General features: G+C 42.8%; 1 protein-coding gene across 1 annotated transcript; it reads right to left on the reverse strand.

Annotated features, from left to right (window-relative positions):
• Nucleotides 1-21849: 21849 nt before the first annotated feature.
• LOC124660430 lies at nucleotides 21850-22473 on the reverse strand. The gene has a single exon (XM_047198244.1). The coding sequence runs from the start codon at nucleotides 22471-22473 to the stop codon at nucleotides 21850-21852; it is 624 nt and encodes a 207-aa protein (XP_047054200.1).
• Between the last annotated feature and the right edge of the window lie 2044 nt (nucleotides 22474-24517).

Below are 24517 nucleotides of genomic sequence, written 5' to 3' on the forward strand. Positions count from 1 at the left end.
GCGTTGAGGTGATTTTCCATGTAAATTCATGTGTCGCTTTGTATGTGCTTGTGTTTATATTTCCGCTGCATAGCTACTGATACGCGTACAGCACGCGTCCGTTGGGAACCCCAAGAGGAAGGTGTGATGCGTACAGCGGCAAGTTTTCCCTCAGTAAGAAACCAAGGTTTATCGAACCAGTAGGAGCCAAGAAGCACGTCGAAGGTTGATGGCGGCGGGATGTAGTGCGGCGCAACACCAGGGATTCCGGTGCCAACGTGGAACCTGCACAACACAACCAAAGTACTTTGCCCCAACGAAACAGTGAGGTTGTCAATCTCACCGGCTTGCTGTAACAAAAGATTAGATGTATAGTGTGGATGATGATTGTTTGCAAAGAACAGTAAAGAACAATAACAGCAGATTTGTATTTCAGATGTAAAGAATGGACTGGGGTCCACAGTTCACTAGAGGTGTCTCTCCCATAAGATAAATAGCATGTTGGGTGAACAAATTACAGTCGGGCAATTGACAAATAGAGAGGGCATGACCATGCACATACATGATATGATGAGTATTGTGAGATTTAATTGGGCATTACGACAAAGTACATAGACCTCTATCCAGCATGCATCTATGCCTAAAAAGTCCACCTTCAGGTTATCATCCGAACCCCTTCCAGTATTAAGTTGCAAACAACAGACAATTGCATTAAGTATGGTGCGTAATGTAATCAATAACTACATCCTCGGACATAGCATCAATGTTTTATCCCTAGTGGCAACAGCACATCCACAACCTTAGAACTTTACGTCACTCGTCCCAGATTTAATGGAGGCATGAACCCACTATCGAGCATAAATACTCCCTCTTGGAGTTAAGAGTAAAAACTTGGCCAGAGCCTCTACTAATAACGGAGAGCATGCAAGATCATAAACAACACATAGGTAATAGATTGATAATCAACATAACATAGTATTCTCTATCCATCGGATCCCGACAAACACAACATATAGAATTACGGATAGATGATCTTGATCATGTTAGGCAGCTCACAAGATCCGACAATGAGGCACATGAGGAGAAGACAACCATCTAGCTACTGCTATGGACCCATAGTCCGGGGGTGAACTACTCACTCATCACTCCGGAGGCGACCATGGCGGTGAAGAGTCCTCCGGGAGATGATTCCCCTCTCCGGCGGGGTGCTTGGAGGCGATCTCCAGAATCCCCCGAGATGGGATTGGCGGCGGCGTCACAGTAAGGTTTTCCGTATCGTGGCTCTCGGTACTGGGGGTTTCGCGACGAAGGCTTTAAGTAGGCGAAAGGGCAACCTCGGAAGGGTCACGGGGGCCCCACACAGCAGGGCCGCGCGGGCCCCTCCTGGGCCGCGCCGCCCTAGTGTGGCGGCGCCCCGTGGCCCCACTCCGTCTTCTCTTCGGTCTTCTGGAAGCTTCGTGCAAAAATAGGACCCTGGGCGTTGTTTTCGTCCAATTCCAAGAATATTTCCTTTGTAGGATTTCTGAAACCAAAAACAGCAGAAAACGACAAGCGGCTCTTCGGCATCTCGTTAATAGGTTAGTGCCGGAAAATGCATAAATACGACATATAATGTGTATAAAACATGTAGATATCATCAATAATGTGGCATGGAACATAAGAAATTATCGATGCGTCGGAGACGTATCAGCATCCCCAAGCTTAGTTCCTGCTCGTCCCGAGCAGGTAAACGATAACAAAGATAATTTCTGGAGTGACATGCCATCATAACCTTGATCATACTATTGTAAGCATATGTAATGAATGCAGCGATCAAAACAATGGTAATGACATGAGTAAACAAGCTGAATCATAAAGCAAAGACTTTTCATGAATAGTACTTTCAAGACAAGCATCAATAAGTCTTGCATAAGAGTTAACTCATAAAGCAATAAATCAAAGTAAAGGTATTGAAGCAACACAAAGGAAGATTAAGTTTCAGCGGTTGCTTTCAACTTGTAACATGTATATCTCATGGATATTGTCAACATAGAGTAATATAACAAGTGCAATATGCAAGTATGTAGGAATCAATGCACAGTTCACACAAGTGTTTGCTTCTTGAGGTGGAGAGAAATAGGTGAACTGACTCAACATAAAAGTAAAAGAAAGGCCCTTCGCGAGAGGAAGCATTGATTGCTATATTTGTGCTAGAGCTTTGGTTTTGAAAACAAGAAACAATTTTGTCAACGGTAGTAATAAAGCATATGTATCATGTAAATTATATCTTACAAGTTGCAAGCCTCATGCATAGTACACTAATAGTGCCCGCACCTTGTCCTAATTAGCTTGGATTACCGGGATCATCGCAATACACATGTTTTAACCAAGTGTCACAAAGGGGTACTTCTATGCCGCCTGTACAAAGGTCTAAGGAGAAAGCTCGCATTTGGATTTCTCGCTTTTGATTATTCTCAACTTAGACATCCATACCGGGACAACATAGACAACGAGATAATGGACTCCTCTTTAATGCATAAGCATGTAGCAACAATTAATGTTCTCATATGAGATTGAGGATATATGTCCAAAACTGAAACTTCCACCATAATTCATGGCTTTAGTTAGCGGCCCAATGTTCTTCTCTAACAATATGCATGCTCTAACCAATAAAGTGGGTGGTAAATCTCCCTTACTTCAGACAAGACGGACATGCATAGCAACTCACATGATATTCAACAAAGAGTAGTTGATGGCGTCCCCAGGAACATGGTTATCGCTCAACAAGCAACTTAATAAGAGATAAAGTGCATAAGTACATATTCAATACCACAATAGTTTTTAAGGCTATTTGTCCCATGAGCTATATATTGCAAAGGTAAAGAATGGAAATTTAAAGGTAGCACTCAAGCAATTTACTTTGGAATGGCGGAGAAATACCATGTAGTAGGTAGGTATGGTGGACACAAATGGCATAGTGGTTGGCTCAAGGATTTTGGATGCATGAGAAGTATTCCCTCTCGATACAAGGTTTAGGCTAGCAAGGTTATTTGAAACAAACACAAGGATGAACCGGTGCAGCAAAACTCACAAAAAAGACATATTGTAAATATTATAAGACTCTACACCGTCTTCCTTGTTGTTCAAAACTCAATACTAGAAATTATCTAGACTTTAGAGAGACCAAATATGCAAACCAAATTTAAGCTCTAGGTGTTTCTTCATTAATAGGTGCAAAGTATATGATGCAAGAACTTAAACATTAGCACAACAATTGCCAAGTATCAAATTATTCAAGACATTTTAGAATTACTACATGTAGCATTTCCCAATTCCAACCATATAACATAACGAAGAAGATTCAACCTTCGCCATGAATACTATGAGTAAAGCCTAAGGACATATTTGTCCATATGCAACAGCGAAGCGTGTCTCTCTCCCACACAGTGAATGCTAGGATCCATTTTATTCAAACAAAAACAAAAACAAAAACAAACCGACGCTCCAAGCAAAGCACATAAGATGTGATGGAATAAAAAATATAGTTTCAGGGGAGGAACCTGATAATGTTGTCTATGAAGAAGGGGATGCCTTGGGCATCCCCAAGCTTAGACGCTTGAGTCTTCTTAAAATATGCAGGGGTGAACCACTGGGGCATCCCCAAGCTTAGAGCTTTCACTCTCCTTGATCATATTGTATCATCTCCCTCTCTTGATCCTTGAAAACTTCCTCCACACCAAACTCGAAACAACTCATTAGAGGGTTAGTGCACAATAAAAATTCACATGTTCAGATGTGACACTATCATTCTTAACACTTCTGGATATTGCACAAAGCTACTGGACATTAATGAAACAAAGAAATCCATCCAACATAGCAAAAGAGGCAATGCGAAATAAAAGGCAGAATCTGTCAAAACAGAACAGTCCGTAAAGACGGATTTTATTGAGGCACCATACTTGCTCAAATGAAAATGCCCAAATTGAATGAAAGTTGCGTACATATCTGAGGATTACGCACTTAAATTGGCATATTTTTCTGAGCTACCTACAGAGAGGCAGGTCGAAATTCGTGACAGCCAAAGAAATCTGTTTCTGCGCGGTAATCCAAATCTAGTATGAACCTTACTATCAACGACTTTACTTGGCACAACAATGCACAAAACTAAGATAAGGAGAGGTTGCTACAGTAGTAAACAGCTTCCAAGACTCAAATATAAAACAAAAATACTGTAGTAAAAACATGGGTTGTCTCCCATAAGCGCTTTTCTTTAACGCCTTTCAGCTAGGCGCAGAAAGTGTGTATCAAGTGTTATCAAGAGATGGAGCATTGACATCATTACCGGGGGTGTTGGGAGTTTTCTCAACCATGCATAGTATGTTGGGTACATAAGTTTCAGCGGCTCCCTTTTCATTAGTCTTGGGCTTGCTACTCTCATCAAACAAATTTTCGGGAACAAGCCAAGCATAATTATCATCTAGAGCTTCATGCATCGCTAGGAGCTTACATGGTATTGGTGCTTTAATCTCCCCACCATTATTAACATTATTAGTGTACTTAATTCTATCCATATCCATTTTTCAAGTGTTCTTTTAAAATTGGTGATTGTACCAAGCCTCTCATGCTTACTAAAAACTTTTCTAGCTTCTTTAGCTATATCTGCAAATTCTCGCATTAAGACTTTTAGAACAAAATCTCTCTTCTCTCCCCGCTCCATATCAGAAAGTGTAAGAAACATGTGTTGTATCATGGGGTTGAGACTAATAAATCTAGCTTCCATCATGCGTACCAAACAAACAGAGGCATCTTCATAAGTAGGGACAGTTTTTGCAAGGGGTATATCTTTAAGATCTGATGACCCACAAGTATAGGGGATCGCAACAGTCTTCGAGGGAAGTAAAACCCAATTTATTGATTCGACACGAGGGGAGACAAAGAGTACTTGAAAGCCTTAACAGCGGAGTTGTCAATTCAGCTGCACCTGGAAACAGACTTGCTCGCAAGAGTTTATCAGTAGTAACAGTTTTATAGTAGTAGCGTAGTGAAATAACGAGCAGAGTAACAAAGACAGCAGTAGTGATTTTAGTAAACAGCAGGATTAAAATACTGTAGGCACGGGGACGGATGACGGGCGTTGCATGGATGAGAGAAACTCATGTAACAATCATAGCAGGGCATTTGCATATAATAATAAAACGGTATCCAAGTACTAATCAATCAATAGGCATGTGTTCCAATTATAGTCGTACGTGCTCGCAATGAGAAACTTGCACAACATCTTTTGTCCTACCAGCCGGTGGCAGCCGGGCCTCAAGGGAAACTATCTGGATATTAAGGTACTCCTTTTAATAGAGTACCGGAGCAAAGCATTAACACTCCGTGAACACATGTGATCCTCACGTCACTACCATCCCCTCCGGTTGTCCCGATTTACGTCACTTCGGGGCCATTGGTTCCGGACAGCGACATGTGTATACAACTTGTAGGTAAGACCATAAACAATGAATATCATGATGAAATAATAACATGTTCAGATCTGAGATCATGGCACTCGGGCCCTAGTGACAAGCATTAAGCATAACAAGTTGCAACAATATCATAAAAGTACCATCTACGGACACTAGGCACTATGCCCTAACAATCTTATGCTATTACATGACCAATCTCATCCAATCCCTACCATCCCCTTCGGCCTACAGCGGGGGAATTACTCACACATGGATGGGGGACACATGGCTGGTTGATGGAGAGGCGTTGGCGGTGATGGCGGTGATGATCTCCTCCAATTCCCCGTCCCGGCGGAGTGCCAGAACGGAGACTTCTGGCTCCCGAGACGGAGTTTCGACTTCTCCCCGTGCGTTTTTAGGTCGAGGCGAATAAGTAGTCCGAAGGAGGGCGTCGGAGGCCGGCCGAGGGGGCCGCACACCACAGGGCCGCGCGGGCCCCCCCTGGGCCGCGCCGCCCTATGGTGTGGGGCCCTCGGGCCTCCACCTTACTTGTCCTTCTGGCTCCGTCAGTATTCTGGGAAAATAGGCCCTTTCGTCAAACTCCCGAGGTTTTTCCTGAAAGTTGGATTTCGCACAAAAACGAGACACCGTAACAGTTCTGCTGAAAACAGCGTTAGTCCGTGTTAGTTGCATCCAAAATACACAAATTAGAGGCAAAACAATAGCAAAAGTGTTCGGGAAAGTAGATACGTTTTGGACGTATCAAGATCTTCATGCATACTAACATGGGTGAAAAATTCTTCTATATTATCTCTTTCAATTATAGACCCTTGTCCCACGAGTATATCTTTTGCGGTAAAATTAAAAGGAAACATGTTGAAATAAGTAAAGCAAATGCAAGTAACTAATTTTTTTGTGTTTTTGATATAGAGTGCAAGACAGTAAATAAAGTAAAGCTAGCAACTAATTTTTTTTGTGTTTTGATATAAGTGCAGCAAACAAAGTAGTAAATAAAGTAAAACAAGACAAAAACAAAGTAAAGAGATTGGATTGTGGAGACTCCCCTTGCAGCGTGTCTTGATCTCCCCGGCAACGGCGCCAGAAAAAGAGCTTGATACGCGTACAGCACGCGTCCGTTGGGAACCCCAAGAGGAAGGTGTGATGCGTACAGCGGCAAGTTTTCCCTCGCAAGAAACCAAGGTTTATCGAACCGAGTAGGAGCCAAGAAGCACGTCGAAGGTTGATGGCGGCGGGATGTAGTGCGGCGCAACACCGGGGATTCCGGCGCCAACGTGGAACCTGCACAACACAACCAAAGTACTTTACCCCAACGAAACAGTGAGGTTGTCAATCTCACCGGCTTGCTGTAACAAAGGATTAGATGTATAGTGTGGATGATGATTGTTTGCAAAGAACAGTAAAGAACAATAGCAGCAGATTTGTATTTCATATGTATTCTGGGAAAATAGGCCCTTTCGTCAAAATCCCGAGGTTTTTCCTGAAAGTTGGATTTCTGCACAAAAACGAGACACCAGAACAGTTCTGCTGAAAACAGCGTTAGTCCGTGTTAGTTGCATCCAAAATATACAAATTAGAGGCAAAACAATAGCAAAAGTGTTCGGGAAAGTAGATACGTTTTGGACGTATCAACTCCCCCCAAGCTTAGCTTATTGCTTGTCCTCAAGCAATTCGAGTTAACAAGCGAGCGATAAAAGAACTTTCACGAATACATTTGCTCATATGATGTATATATTCTCATGATATGGCTAATACTTAAGCAGTTCATAATAAGATACATGCAAATAAGATCATCTAACAGCTATGTCAATCATGAAGAGGTACCAACAATTAATAATAAGCATCATGAATCATGTATATAAGCAGGATTGCAATGTTCATAAGAGAGTATGATAAAGTGGTATCTCGCTTGCCTGTACTTGATCGGCAAAACATAAATGCCCGGGCACCTCTAGAGTTCATAGAAAGACTAGAAGTAGTGATTGTCAAAGATAAAAGCATCAAAGTTATACCACAATCAATCATATTTTGAGACAAGCATATTATACTAAGAATGACAGTTGTGCTCTCAAGAAAGTGCTCAAAGAAAGGATGGAGACACAACATAAAACTAAAAGATTGACCCTTCGCAAAGGGAAGCAGGGATTAACATGCGCTAGAGCTTTTCATTTGTAAAGCAGGAGTAAAATTATTTTGAGAGGTGTTTATTGTTGTCAACGAATGGTAATGGGTACACCAACTACCTCGCCAACCGGACTTTCAAGAGCGGCTCCCATGAATTATTTGCATTTTTATGTGGCACTCCTTCCAACCTTTCTTACACAAACCATGGCTAACCGAATCCTCGGGTGCCTGCCAACAATCACATACCATGAAGGGGTGCCTTTTTAGTTTAGTTTTATTATGATGATGACACTCCCCCCAACCTTTGCTTGCACAAGCCATGGCTAACCGAATCCTTCGGGTGCCGTCCAACAATCACAAACCATGGAGGAGTGTCTATTTAAGTTAATTAATTCGGGACTGGGAATCCCATTGCCAGCTCTTTTTGCAAAATTATCGGATAAGCGGATGTGCCACTAGTCCATATGAGAGTCCGTCAAAAGTAAATGACAAGGTTGAAAGCTAAACACCACATACTTCCTCATGAGCTATGAAACATTAACACAAATTGAGAAGCATTTTGAAGGTTTTTAAAGGTAGCGCATGAGAATTTACTTGGAATGGTTTGAAATGTCATGCATAGGTATTTATGGCGGGACACTCTGGAATAACTTGGTTTTCATGTGTTTGGAGGCACGAGCAGCGTTCCCGCTCAGTACAAGTGAAGGCTAGCAAAAGACTAGGGAGCGACAAATCAAGAGAGCGATGAATCGTCATAATCATGCTTGCGGCAAAATAAATTAACCGAGGCATAAAAGTGATACAAGAACTCGAAGCAATGTAAATCATTGAGGCTTAATTGACTTTTGTTCAGTCATATGCATGCGTGAGCATGTGCCAAGTCGATATAAATGAATTATTCAGAGGAGGATACCACAATATCATACCTATCTATGAATAAAACAATGCAAGCAAACATCCATGACATGCTACTCATATTAATAAATTGGAGCTAAACATGAGAGATCATGAACTACTAAACTTTCTTAAATGACATATACCTCACATGAACCAACTAAGCATGCTCACATGGATGAGTATATGTACAAAAATGAAAACAAATAGAGTTCATACCAGCCTCTCACCACAATCGGATTGTCGTAGATCGTCATTATTGCCTTTTCACTTGTGTAGCTTGGATAATATGAAATGAAAACCACGCTCCAGCCACCGAAGACCATTGAACTCATAATGAACTTTACGAACCAAAGAAGAACAGCAAATATTTTTGGTGTTTTCGAATTTGAGAATAAGAACAAAAGGAAACAAGCAAACAAAGCAAAATCTTTTTGGGTTTTCTTATAGCAAACTAGCAATAGCAAATAAAGCGAAACAAATGCAAGAAACCAAGATAAACAAATGGTGAAGAGAAACAACAGCAATATTTTTGGTCTTTTTGTGTTTTGGGAAAGAAACAAAGTAAAAGCAAGAAATAGCAAACTAAAAGAAACACAGAAAAGCGAGATGGCAGAAATCTGCCAAAACCTGACAGCAGTACAGAAATCGATTTTTACAAAAAAATTACGTTGCTCAGTTCAAAAAGTGTTCAACTAATGAAAGTTAGATAATAACCTGGGGAACCTGCACAAAAATTGGCTTCGCGAAATAACGTTCTGGCTGTGCGCACGAATTTTTACGGTAACAGCCCAGAATCTGTTTTCAGGCAGCACTACCCCAAATATCATCTTCCTCTCATTAGAAAACCACTCAAAGAGACTAAACAAGTATATACAAGTATCCAGCAATCATAATATGCAAAGAATGAGTGATGCCGGTATACCTCCCCCCAAGCTTAGGCTTTTGGCCTAAGTGGAGTTCAATCCCATCGAGGCCATGAGGTAGTATCTCCCTGGTACGACGAAGATGGATCATATTCCGGGTATGTGCTAGAAGAAGCACCCGGATACGTGACGGTGTAGTCGTAGGAGGGCTCGGCGTCCTCGGAGTCATGCTGCTGGTGGAAATCTTGTATCTTCATATGTTCATCCACCTCTTCCTTAGTGCGCGACCATGGTTGCCTGTCAATATCGAACAAACCCGGCTGGGGAAGAGGGATTTCTTTCTCATCCCCGTCAGCAAACAACATTCTATAGGCCATATTATCTAAAGTAGACTCGGTGGTAACAAAATGATGGCTTTTCATAGCAATGATATCAAGCCTCCTAGGGGTTAATGGCACATCATTAGGATCAATAGGAAGCTCTAAATGTGTTAAAATGCGCAAGTGCAATAGTTCCTCCAAAAATAGGCCCCTTGGTAGACAAACGGCGAGCAATAAGAGAACCAAGATGATAAGATGTCCGTCCGAGTAAGTGCAATATTCAAGAAGGCAAGATGGTAACTAGAAATATTGCTAGTGTTCTCCCTACCAAGTATGCTAGTAGCAACGTAATATGCAAAATATTTAATGGCGGGGAGTTGAATGTTCCTTATCTTGCCCCGCTGAATGGTGCGGCAATCATCGTTGGTAATCCCTCGATAGAGCTCCAACAAGTCCCGGGGTTGTCATCAATCCTCCTTGCTGTACCTACAGGGGCAATATCCAATGCACGACAAAATTCTTCCAATTCCATAGTAACAGGAGTACCATAGATCTTGAATGCAACTCGTCGGATCATATTGCGTGTTTTGGAACTTGAAGCTCTCGACAAAATTTTTGGTGAGCATGTAGTATTGCTCCCTTTCATATCCAACGTAGGTGGCTAAGCCCGCCCTGTTGACAAGGGTGAAGAAATCATCCAATATCCCTGCATTTGTCAGAAAATCATAACATGGGAAGGATGAGGCATTAGGAGCCCCATTGTCTTCTTCGGGCGCGAAGCTAGGCGCGATGATGTCCTCATTGTACGATCGCCTAATTTGGGTGGCGGTCCTAGAAGGCCTCCCGGTGCTGGGTTGTTCCTTTCTTGAACAATTCTCCAAATTTGAACTTCTTCATTTTCTGAAATTTTCAACAATCAATATAAAACTTGATTTGGTGACATATAATTGAGGGAAACTACCATAGGAACTTGCTAGAGTACTAATCATGCATCAAAACTAGTTTCTACCACTTAGAACAAGCATGCAAGCTCACTAAGGCCTTGTTCGGTTGTTCCCATCCCGGGGGGGTTTGTGGCCCAATCCCGGTCAAATCCCGTGGTTCAGTACCCGCCGGGATGAATTCCGGCCCATCTCCATTGATGCGTTCGGTTAACCCCCGGGCGAGATATTTTCCGGCCCAATCCACCCCAATCTCCTCCAAACCACCGGGAAAAGAAAAATCGTCTCGTACCCCGTGGAATCATTCCCTGAAGCGACCAAAAAAATCCTTTCGCAAGCTGTGCGGCGTCGGCGTCGGCGTCGGCGGTGACGTATCCTGGATTGGTGGCGGCGGCGACGCGTTCCGCAGCCGGCGGCGGCGCGTCCGGCTCCGGAGCTGACGGAGGCAGAGGCAACACGTCCTGCAGGTTGCAGCCAACGGCTGTGGCGGCAGCGCGTTTAGACAGCGGCGATGCATCCTGGATCGGGGCGGTGGCGATGCATCCTGGAGCAGGCAGCGACGGCGACCCGTCCTGGAGCCGGCGGTGGCGCGACGCATCCTCGAGCCGACGGCGACGCGCCTCGAGCTGACAGCAGCGATGCGTACGACGGCGGTGTTGCTTGCTGAATGCAGGGATTAACCGAACAGTATCAAATGACAGGAATTAGCAGGGAACATGGGAGAGAGGTTAGTGGGGGATTCGGGTGATTGATTCGGGTTCACCCAGACTCTCCCTGGAATAGATCCACTAGTGGATCTAATCCCTTGCAACCGAACGAAGCCTAAACATGTTACCTACAGCAGCAAAATATTCAAGATATACTTCACCAAACAAAATTCTATTTGGATAATCGAAGGAGTCACATACCGGAGAGCAAATGTGCCAAATTTCAAACAGAAATCTGGGCTGAGCAAAGAGATCGAAAAATATTGAGCTCTTGAGCAAAAACGCGAGTGAGAGAAAGTTGGTTCGAGTTTTTTCGGGAGAGAGAAGATGCTGGGAGAAAGAGATGAAGAAGTGGGGCAAGGAGGGGCCCACACCACAGGGTGGCGCGCCCCCTTGCTGGCCGCGCCGGCCTGTGGTGTGGCACCCTGTGGTGCCCCACAGGTCATCCTCCGGTGCTCCCGAGTGCCTCGTCGAAAAATAGGACCAACGGTGTAATTTTCGCGAATTTTTGAAAACTTTGAAAAATGCACATTTCTGGGTATTAAGTTTATTATTACTGGCCAGGAAATTTTTTGAAAACTCTAATCTACTAAGAAAATTTAAAAATGCTACAGCAACTAAAGCAAGTGGAGGAAGAAAGAGATGTTGTTTACCTCCTCTATGCATATAAAATGTATTTGTTAACAAGGTTGATCAAGTCTTGCCACCAAATAAATTTTACATAGCATATGAAGAAATAAACCTCAAATCAATCATGTTACCTTGAATTGTATTGATATGGATCCAATCATAAGAGTTTGATATTCTTCTTTAGGCTCATATATAGGACAATCGATGGTTCCCACTTTGATAGTTCTCATATGAGAAATTGTATTAACTCCGTACGCTTTTTCAATCCTCTTGGGGAAATAGACAGTGTGTTCCTTATCATCAACATTGAAAGTAACCTTTCCTTTATTGCAATCAATAACAGCCCTGCGGTGTTAAGAAAAGGTCTCCCAAGAATAATAGACATATTATCATCTTCAGGCATTTCCAACACAACAAAATCAGTTAATATCAAGCAGTTATTAGTAACTTGAAAAGGAACATCCTCACATATACCAACAGGAATAGCAGTAGATTTATCAGCCATTTGCAAAGATATATCAGTAGGTATCAACTTATCTAGATAAAGTCTCTTATAAAGAGTAAAAGGCGTAACACTAACACCGGCGCCCAAGTCACATAGAGCAGTTTTAACATAATTATTCTTAATAGAGCAAGGAATAGTAGGTATACCTGGGTCGCCCAACTTCTTTGGAACTTTGCCATTGAAAGAGTAATTAGCAAGCATAGTGGAAATTTCCTCATTGGGGATTTTCCTTTTGTTAGTAACAATATCTTTCATATACTTTGAATAAGGAGGCAATTTAATAGCATCGGTCAAAGGGATTTGCAAGAATAAAGGTTTCATCCAATCACAAAATTTATTATAGTGTTCTTCTTCCTTTGATTTTAGTTTTTTAGCAGGAAAAGGCATTTGCTTTTGCACCCAAGGTTCTCTTTCATTACCATGTTTCTCAGCAATAAAATCTTCTTTAGTATACTTTTTATTTTTAGCATGCTTTTCGAGTTCTTTTTCAACCTCTTCTTTATCAGGAGTATCATTCTTATCATTATCTTTCTCATGTTCATTACCACTTTCAGTTTCAGCATCAGATATAGAAATACTATTAGGATCATTAACAGGTTCAGAGGATTCTACAACATTCTTATGTTTCTTTTTCTTTTTCTTAGATGGAGCTCTAGATTCAATGCGTTGAGAATCTTGTTCAATTCTTTTGGGATGCCCTTCAGGATATAGAGGATCCTGGGTAGAGACACCACCTCTAGTTGTTACTTCATAAGCATGTTTTTCTTTAGCATTATTTCCCAACAAGTCATTTTGCACTTTAGTGAGTTGATCAATTTGAGTTTGAACCATATGAAAATGTTTAACAAGCATCTTAACATCATTGGAGGTTCTCTCCACAATATCATGCAATTCACTAATAGCTTGAGAATTTTCCATTAGATGATTCTCTACTCTCATATTAAAATTTTCTTGCTTAATAATATAATTATCAAACTCATCTAAGCATTGCGCAGGAGGTTTTGAATACGGAATATCTTCCCTAGTAAAGCGCTGAAGGGAGTTTACCTCAATCATGGATGAAGGGGGAATTATCTCACATATATCTTCTATGGGAGGTAGATTCTTCACATCTTCGGATTTAATACCTTTCTCCTTGAGAGACTTCTTGGCTTCCCTCATATCTTCATCATTCAATTTAATTAAACCCCTCTTCTTCACTATTGGCTTTGGAGTTGGTTCAGGCGTAGTCCAATCATCATAATTCCGGCCTATTTTAGCCAATAATTCTTCAGCTTCGTCCGGAGTTCTTTTCCTGAAAACACAACCAGCACAACTATCCGGGTATGCCCTAGACTCAATGGTTAGTCCACTATAAAATATATCAAGTAAATCATGCTTTTCCAAATCATGGTCGGGCAGAGCTCTAATAAGAGAGCAAAATCTCGCCCAAGCCTCGGGCAATTTCTCTTCATCTCCACGATCAAAATTATAAACTCTCTGCAAAGCGAGCATGTTGAGCACTAGCGAGAAAGTATTTTCGGAAGAAAACATTAAGCAATTCTTTTGGACTTTTAATAGAACTAGGTGGCAAACTATTATACCAAGTTTTAGCGTCATCCTTTAATGAGAATGGAAAGATTTTAGCAACAAAGTAAGTACGCTTCTTAACATCATCGAGAAAACAAGCTACTCAAAGTAGATAACTCGATCATGTGTTCAACAGCACTTTCTTTTTCAGTACCACAAAAGGGTGTTTTCTCAACAATAGCTATATGAGATAGATCAAGAGAAAAATCACAATCTTTATCCCTAATGTTTATAGGAGATGTGGCAAATTTAGGATCAGGAGACAGTTTATATCTAACAGTATGTTCTGCAAGCAACTTTTTAATTTTTCTTGCATCGGTAGTAGCATTGCATTTTTCAATAAAATCATCATCAAGTTCCACATAATCTTCATCAAGATCATCACTAGAGTATTCAAGTTCGGGTGAATTAACGAGGTGTAGTAGCATCGGGAGTTTCGAGTATTTTCAATTTGTCTAGACCTAGCAATTGAAGCATCTAGAAAAGTTCCCAATGAACCACTATCATCAAGCACAGCAGAAATATTATCAGTATTATGAGAGTTTTCAGATTCAGTAGAAGTACCGAGCATTTGAAGCATGTGGCGGTGAAACAAGTTTATCAATCACGGATGGTGAATCAAGAGCAGCGAGAGGTACTCGAGTTGTACCTTTTCTTGTAGTGGATGGTAATATGGCGACCTTCGTATCGCCAGTTTTACCCATGATGGAGAATTTGCAGCGAACAATATCAATCCAAGTGAACTTCCAAATAAAGCTATGCTCCCCGACAACGGCGCCGGAAAATAGTCTTGATGACCCACAAGTATAGGGGATCGCAATGAGTCTTCGAGGGAAGTAAAACCCAATTTATTGATTCGACACGAGGGGAGACAAAGAGTACTTGAAAGCCTTAACGGCGGAGTTGTCAATTCAGCTGCACCTGGAAACAGACTTGCTCGCAAGAGTTTATCAGTAGTAACAGTTTTATAGTAGTAGCAGTAGTGAAATAACAGCAGCAGAGTAACAAAGACAGCAGTAGTGATTTTAGTAAACAACGGGATTAAAATACTGTAGGCACGGGGACGGATGACGGGCGTTGCATGGATGAGAGAAACTCATGTAACAATCATAGCAGGGCATTTGCAGATAATAATAAAACGGTATCCAAGTACTAATCAATCAATAGGCATGTGTTCCAATTATAGTCGTACGTGCTCGCAATGAGAAACTTGCACAACATCTTTTGTCCTACCAGCCGGTGGCAGCCGGGCCTCAAGGGAAACTACTCGGATATTAAGGTACTCCTTTTAATAGAGTACCGGAGCAAAGCATTAACACTCCGTGAACACATGTGATCCTCACGTCACTACCATCCCCTCCGGTTGTCCCGATTTCGTCACTTCGGGGCCATTGGTTCCGGACAGCGACATGTGTATACAACTTGCAGGTAAGACCATAAACAATGAATATCATGATGAAATAATAACATGTTCAGATCTGAGATCATGGCACTCGGGCCCTAGTGACAAGCATTAAGCATAACAAGTTGCAACAATATCATAAAAGTACCATCTACGGACACTAGGCACTATGCCCTAACAATCTTATGCTATTACATGACCAATCTCATCCAATCCCTACCATCCCATGCGGCCTACAGCGGGGGAATTACTCACACATGGATGGGGGAAACATGGCTGGTTGATGGAGAGGCGTTGGCGGTGATGGCGGTGATGATCTCCTCCAATTCCCCGTCCCGGCGGAGTGCCAGAACGGAGACTTCTGGCTCCCGAGACGGAGTTTCGCGATGTGGCGGCGTTCCGGAGGGTTTCGGCGACTTCGACTTCTCCCCGTGCGTTTTTAGGTCGAGGCGAATAAGTAGTCCGAAGGAGGGCGTCGGAGGCCGGCCGAGGGGCCGCACACCACGGGGCCGCGCGGGCCCCCCGGGCCGCGCCGCCCTATGGTGTGGGGCCCTCGGGCCTCCACCTTACTTGTCCTTCCGGCTCCGTCGCATTCTGGGAAAATAGGCCCTTTCGTCAAACTCCCGAGGTTTTTCCCGAAAGTTGGATTTACGCACAAAAACGAGACACGGAACAGTTCTGCTGAAAACGAGCGTTAGTCCGTGTTAGTTGCATCCAAAATACACAAATTAGAGGCAAAACAATAGCAAAAGTGTTCGGGAAAGTAGATACGTTTTGGACGTATCAAGATCTTCATGCATACTAACATGGGTGAAAAATTCTTCTATATTATCTCTTTCAATTATAGACCCTTGTCCCACAGGTATATCTTTTACAGTAAAATTAAAAGGAAACATGTTGAAATAAGTAAAGCAAATGCAAGTAACTAATTTTTTTGTGTTTTTGATATAGAGTGCAAGACAGTAAATAAAGTAAAGCTAGCAACTAATTTTTTTTGTGTTTTGATATAAGTGCAGCAAACAAAGTAGTAAATAAAGTAAAACAAGACAAAAACAAAGTAAAGAGATTGGATTGTGGAGACTCCCCTTGCAGCGTGTCTTGATCTCCCGGCAACGGCGCCGGAAAAAGAGCTTGATACGCGTACAGCACGCGTCCGTTGGGAACCCCAAGAGGAAGGTGTGATGCGTACAGCGGCAAGTTTTCCCTCAGTAAGAAACCAAGGTTTATCGAACCAGTAGGAGCCAAGAAGCACGTCGAAGGTTGATGGCGGCGGGATGTAGTGCGGCGCAACACCAGGGATTCCGGCGCCAACGTGGAACCTGCACAACACAACCAAAATACTTTACCCCAACGAAACAGTGATGTTGTCAATCTCACCGGCTTGCTGTAACAAAGGATTAGATGTATAGTGTGGATGATGATTGTTTGCAAAGAACAGTAAAGAACAATAGCAGCAGATTTGTATTTCATATGTAAAGAATGGACCGGGGTCCACAGTTCACTAGAGGTGTCTCTCCCATAAGATAAATAGCATGTTGGGTGAACAAATTACAGTCGGGCAATTGACAAATAGAGAGGGCATGACCATGCACATACATGATATGATGAGTATTGTGAGATTTAATTGGGCATTACGACAAAGTACATAGACCGCTATCCAGCATGCATCTATGCTTAAAAATTCCACCTTCAGGTTATCATCCGAACCCCTTCCAGTATTAAGTTGCAAACAACAGACAATTGCATTAAGTATGGTGCGTAATGTAATCAATAACTACATCCTCGGACATAGCATCAATGTTTTATCCCTAGTGGCAACAGCACATCCACAACCTTAGAACTTTACGTCATCGTCCCGATTTAATGGAGGCATGAACCCACTATCGAGCATAAATACTCCCTCTTGGAGTTAAGAGTTAAAACTTGGCCAGAGCCTCTACTAATAACGGAGAGCATGGAAGATCATAAACAACACATAGGTAATAGATTGATAATCAACATAACATAGTATTCTCTATCCATCGGATCCCGACAAACACAACATATAGAATTACAGATAGATGATCTTGATCATGTTAGGCAGCTCACAAGACCCGACAATGAAGCACATGAGGAGAAGACAACCATCTAGCTACTGCTATGGACCCATAGTCCAGGGGTGAACTACTCACTCATCACTCCGGAGGCGACCATGGCGGTGAAGAGTCCTCCGGGAGATGATTCCCCTCTCCGGCAGGGTGCCGGAGGCGATCTCTAGAATCCCCCGGATGGGATTGGCGGCGGCGGCGTCACAGTAAGGTTTTCCGTATCGGGGCTCTCGGTACTGGGGGTTTCGCGACGAAGGCTTTAAGTAGGCGGAAGGGCAACCTCGGAAGGGTCACGGGGCCCCCACACAGCAGGGCCGCGCGGACCCCTCCTGGGCCGCGCCGCCCTAGTGTGGCGGCGCCCCGTGGCCCCACTCCGTCTTCTCTTCGGTCTTCTGGAAGCTTCGTGCAAAAATAGGACCCTGGGCGTTGATTTCGTCCAATTCCGAGAATATTTCCTTTGTAGGATTTCTGAAACCAAAAACAGCAGAAAACAGCAACTGGCTCTTCGGCATCTCGTTAATAGGTTAGTGCCGGAAAATGCATAAATACGACATATAATGTGTATAAAACATGTAGATATCGTCAATAATGTGGCATGGAACATAAGAAATTATCGATACGTCGGAGACGTATCAGCTACCGGTAAGCTATTGTCGAATTTCATTGCAGGCTAGTGGTCATTATATCTCGCCAACACGAAGTCGTTGCTTCTAGGTTCTAGCTCTAGCATTGCATCAGCTCGACTATTTTCTGAGAATCCGGTGAAGAAACTACAATAGGGTCAAATTTGCAGAAATCGGACTGTAGTCATCAGTTGGAAAACCACATAGCTAGGTCGTTCACCTCAATGGTTGAGAACCTAAGATCCTTGAAGCACTGCGACTTGCAAGACCATCCTTCCTAGCCAGGCTGACAAACAGCTGCTTTGCCCTTCTATTGTTAGGAAGAGGATTGTTAGCAATACAGAGAGAACAATTGAGCAAACATAAGTCAACATCACATATGACATCATCATCACCTTGAACGATGGTTCGCAAGAGAAATTATGTAAATTCTCCTGAAGTGTTCGAGGTCAGACACAATAGGACCATTGCGAGGATAGAGTGTGACTTCTCTTCGCATGATATGTTGGATCCACCTTTGAGGCGCCGCTATCATGAACACATAAATTGAAGAAAATTCTTCACCCCGACGTTGATCTGTTGTTCCCTCACCTATTGGTCATTGTGTGCCTATCCGAGAGGAGGGTAACTAACAGAAAACACAGGTGAGAAAAAGAAGCTCTAGTGGCTAGGGTGATCACATGGGCCCTTTGTTTTGTACCTGATTCCTTTGTCTATTTGCTAGCACTTCTATTTCATATATGGACTAACATAGTAACAATAGCTAGTTGATGAGAAATTGAAGGCCATATTTGATGGCCACTATATCTAAAGCTAACACGCAGTGGACATTTGAAGATCTCCCCTCATGTATGACTGACAAGGAGTCAAAATTCTACATCCCATGGATGGGCCTAGTTTAATTCAAGGGTACTCAGATAATACCCATAATTTTTTGGCATAAATATTTTTATATATTGTATATATTTGTAAGTTAGTTATTCGGTAATTATTTTGTTTGTATTTGCCAGCACGAGTGGCCTTCAATAGCGTGAGAGCCCATTTGGCCCATCACTTTGCCTTCCATACAACGACCCATAGTTCATTTGAACCGGACACGGCTACATCTAGCTCCACCTCTTCCAAGTGTCCAGCGAGCGACATAATAGGAATTCATGATTCTTTACAAAACGTGCACCTTGGCAACCTCATTGTTGGCCGCCTGCAACAGGACTGCACCCATGTAGGAATGCAAGATGCGAGCATGGACATCGATTTGTTCCCATCTCCAAGATGAACATGAGTATGTTTTACACCTTTGATAGTTATTGATTGATTGGTGAATAAATTGGTTAATTTGATTGATGATGCCATCTTATCAGGCTTATACGGTGAATCATAAAGTTAGGCTATAGTTATTTATATACTATTTTGTAATATCTTTATAAATAAACATTCTGCCCTTATGATAAGAAATTTCTGAACATTTTGAGTTCCTTATGTAATAATTCTTCTGAAGCTTCATATGTCAAAAAAAATTTCATTACGAATATTGGCCGTTAAAATCCTGCGTCCGTCCATGCTGCCGCCAGGTTGTAATCTCCTCTCGAAATGCAGAGTTAAGGTTTCTCCTACGTACTCCCTTCCAGATACCTATCACCATGTTCGAGTGAGCAGAGAATATGATAAACTCGTCCACTTAGGGATGGAAATGGTTACCCATTACGCACGTCCTTGCTGCGAGAGCATCCATTAGGTGTACGGTTATGAAACTAAAAGAAAATACCCATGTATATGTAAATAGAAAAACATGATACCCATCGGGTAGAGCGGGTATGACTGGAATCGTAGAACCCATACCCGCATACATATTTACCTATCTAAAATTTACCAAGTGGGAAGCCATAATATTTCTAACATACTTATTTTTTCATTTAATCACGCATTTACGTTGCTAAGCTGAATCTCACGTTTCTCACCTTCCGGTCTTTAGTAGGTTACTTAGAATTCGACCCCTAGCTAAGACTGATTCACATCCTATCACGTGATTTTCGCGGTCTATATCATCTTTACATGATCACATCTTGACGTGTTATTGTTTACGGTCAAGTGTCGTTGTTTATGAGCATGTGTTATTGTTTATAACGTGCTCTTGTTTATAATTATCTGTTGATGTTTTTGTAATGTGTTGTTGTTTATAAATTATGGTTACATGTTCTTATTTACGACTATTTTTTGTCAATTTGATGTGTTGTAAATGCGGGTATTTTTACATGTGGATACCAATTTACCCTCACTTGGGACCGGTATAAAAAGCTAGGTGTAGGTAAGAATGACATGTAAGATCGAAGACGGTACGGTCGCTTTACCTCTGCCCATAACCTGCAGGTAGGGATCTACTCCTTTTTTTAAAAAAAAAACACATCATCCATTCCTAGGTCAATAGCAAGCCGCTTGTCGACAAGGTCGGTGGTTACCAACCACCGCTATACCTGGGCATCTGTCGGGCCAGGCAGAGCCGGCCGAGAAAAGCCCAATGTGTGAAAACCAGGCCCAAATCCAGCCCGGACAAAAATAGGGAAAGCATGTCGGGTCGTTTCGTTAAATGGCATTTTCGAGCTACCTAGGCCTGGCCCTGCCATCGGGCCAATAAATCTATGCCCAGTCCCGGGATTTTCGGGCTGGGCTTCGAGCTGGGCTACCCATGGCTAGGTATAACCACCGCACACCTCCCGAGCAGGTTTGAGCCCGGCCTAGGTAGTGTTCGGATTTTTGAAAAAAAACAGATTTATGAAATTTTCCAAATTCTAAAATTGTTTAGATGTAAAAAAATTCAGATTTTGGAAAAATTATAATTCTCAAAATTGTTCAAAATTCAAATTATTTTGAAAATTTCTTAGATTTGAAAAATATTCAAATTTTAAAAAATTTATGTATATTTTGAAAAAATTACAATTTTTTTAACTTTTGAAAAATGCTCGGACAAAAAAAGTTTATCTTTCGGACAGAAAACCGGCTACGATAGTTTGGCCTGCCATAAATGGAAACAAGTGTGTGTCGGGCTGGATCGGCATCCCACCGGATGGTGTATAGGAGCCCACGGAGGGGCTGGACTTGGCGCCGTTTCAAATCCGCACTGACCAATTTGTGGAGGACAGCCCAATGGATCCCGGGCCGAGTGACAATGAACCGTTGCTCTAGAGAAAATTTCTTCCTGGGGGGACAGTGCAGTTGGAGAGATCGGCAGACAGCAAGTTCAGAGATTAACAAGGTCCATAAAAACAAATAGTTGAGGAGAGATCAACAAACGGAGATACAGCTAGAAGGGGAAACAGACAGCGCAGAGAGCTGCAACATCCCTCAGAGAGAACGCGCCATGCATTTGTCATAGTAAGTACTACCGATGAACTGAGTTTGTTGATTCTGAACGGAAGAATCTCACAGCTGAATTTGTTCATCTAGACGAAAAACGGACCAAAGTTGAGACGTTTCGTACTGACTGCCACATTAATTTCTGTATCATCATAATCTCAGTTTCAGAAAATCTCTGTACATTTGTGCTTCGAATGCATCCCTGATCCTCGCTAACTATTTATTGACCTCTTAGCTCTCTACCTATATACCTAATCTGAATGAACATCTATGCACGTCAATTAATTAGTGGTGGTGCTCGACGAAGCGCCGGCGGCCGGCTATTGCGAAGCCAGCAGCAGCAGTCTGGCCGGCGACGGGAACACCCGCCTCTTGCCGCGCTCCGATATGGTCTCCAGCCTGGGCGATCAGGACCAGGGCCGGGTCCTCGGCCCGACGAGCTGCGCGTAGTGCCTCTTGAGCTCGGGCGTGCTGCACAGCTCCGTGGCCGATGCCGCGGCAGCCGCGACGCCGCACTTGCCGCGCCGGACAGCGCCGTCACTGGCACCGTCGCAGGTGATCACCTTCTCGATGAACTCCGGGAGGACCCGGATGAGCGGGGCCGCGCCGCCCTTGACGTACTCGAAGGGGCAGTCGCCGGGGCCGGCGAGGGACAACCGCTTCTCGCCCCCCGACAACGCGGCGAGCGTGGCGGCGGTGAGCACCGGCGGCGCCTTGTCGGACGGCCAGCCGGGGGAGAGGCGCGCGGCGGGGAGCACGAAGTAGGTGCGCCCGGGCAGGAGCCGCTCGGTAGGCGGCGTGATTGGGATCGGGAGGCCGACGAAGAAGCAGTCGGACGGGCACACGACGTGGACGCCGGGCGGGTGCAGCTCGGCCGCCACGTCCCCCGCCGTGGAGCATCCCTCGCCGTCGAGGCTGTCGTCCTCCTCGTTAACGAGCAGCACCCGCGTCTGCCCGCCCCAGTACACCAGCCTCACGGCCGTGGGGGCCGTGGCCGGCATGCTCACGCACGGGGAGAGGCCGTTGCCCATGGCGCGAGAAGAGAACTTGGGAAGTTTGTTCTAGAAGCTTCTAGACTGGGATGGAGGAAGAGACCGAGGAGAGCTGGTCAGCACAGGAATTGCGGCATGTCCCTGGGCATGTGTGTTTGAGGAAGAGGAGTATATATATCCGGGCAGAGTTGGATGGGGTTGACCATGGAAGATTCAACGAGTCCTGGCAGGGTCAGAGGCGCGTGCATGGCGTCGGCGTCGGCGTTGGCGTTGTTGTTGGGCTGGATCCACTCAGATCTGCTAATTTTTACTATTCACTCGGTCTCAAAAAAAAAAAGCTACTACTCAGTTGACTACTGCTCCAGCGCCGACTTGCATGCGTGTCTACGACAACTATTGTTTTTTCGACAAAAAAATATTAATCTCATGAGAATATAATTATTTCTAGCATACTCGGATACCCAATCATCAATAATTGTTTGCTATATATATGTAGGGTGTGCTTATGTCTCAGTCGACTGAGATTTTCTTAAGTCTCAGTCATCTCAGAAAAGTGTAACTGCAGTTCAAAAGAAATGTGCAACTCGGATCAGTTGTACTTTTCTAGTAGAAAAGTGCAATTGCATTTTTTTGACAGAAAAGTGCAACTCGGGTTCATTTTTATGGGTGCCTGAAACTTGAATTCTCAGTTGACTGAGATATAGCAAAACCGATATATGTAACTATCGTGTATGACTACGTGGCAACTGTCTTATTGCAATCTTGGAAAAGATCGACGCAAGTGGTGCACAAATAGTAGCTTACTTGCTTACATACATAGCATCAATTAAACATGATCGGGAGGGAGTAGCTGTTAACATGTTTTTCAATCATGGTCAATAGAGCACTGGATGGGGTTTGATCACCGGTTTAGCTCCTCGCGTGATATGACTATATCTATCTTGTTGTACGAAGATGATGATATGTTGCTTCCGTCGGATGATCTAGAGCAAGCTAGATTTAAACTTATGTTTTGTCCAAATGGGTATGTGTTTAACCTCAAGATTAACTTTAACAAAAGTGAAATCTACTGCTTAGGGCAGGTCAGGGAAAGATCTCTTCAGCTTCAAGAGATTTTACCTTCAAAGAAAGGGCATTATACCTGTGATACTTCCTCCGTTCCTTTCTATAGTGCCTATTGTTTTTTGGCACGGAAATTAGCGCGAGCCATTTTTTGACACAAAACCCCTAGCGATATCACAGACAAAATAGGAAACTGAAAACAGATCCCAGAAATATATGACCAGATCGGTTTCCAGATTTTCTAGACTTGACCTGATCGGTGGAAGGGGTTCTTTGCAAAAAAAACATAGCTTTACTCTTATATTCTGAAACAAATGCGAAAAAACAATAGGTATTATAGAAAGGAACGGAGGGAGTATATCTTAAGAATTTAGTACGAGAGTGAGAAAGGGTTATGAATAGTTATCGGATACCAGCGAGTGGTAAATTGAAAAGGAGGCCAGAGCGATGGCAAAGTAGAACTTTATCTTTTTCTAGGAGGAACAATGTCATTATTACTTAATTCATTGGAACTTTCTACCAAAAATATTTATATCTATATATGCTAACATAGACACATACGACTTATTAGCATACACGTAAGAAATGTGATATTGTCCTTACATTGTATCTATGGGTACCGAGCTAACAAAAGGTTTCAACGTAACTTATTTTGTGTATTATAGTTTTAGTTTCGTACAATATATTTACAACATTAGGCAATTCTTTGTAAACAATAACATAAATTTAGCAGCACCATTGTATGGCAACTTGTGCCAAGTATAATAGAATGTACAAATTGTAGATCTAATTTTGGTTAGATAACTCATACATAAGTAAAATAGTTTGATATAAGTTGATGAGTGAGAACAATTTTATTACCCTTGATTGTTGAGACCACAAATTGCTTGTACGGGTTCTATGCAAAATAACTTTTAGCTCGTTATTATTGGATAAATTGAACAAGTATGTAAGAAGTCCTCGTTATTTTACTATAATATATTTAGACCCATAAAATGACTAAAAAATGGATAAATTAACC

Source organism: Lolium rigidum, chromosome 6 (assembly GCF_022539505.1).
Source record: "Lolium rigidum isolate FL_2022 chromosome 6, APGP_CSIRO_Lrig_0.1, whole genome shotgun sequence".
NCBI classification, from domain to species: domain Eukaryota; kingdom Viridiplantae; phylum Streptophyta; class Magnoliopsida; order Poales; family Poaceae; genus Lolium; species Lolium rigidum.

Excerpts from the sequence above, each read along its gene's own strand:
- LOC124660430 (XM_047198244.1), bottom strand. The coding sequence starts at position 22,473 with ATGGGCAACGGCCTCTCCCCGTGCGTGAGCATGCCGGCCACGGCCCCC.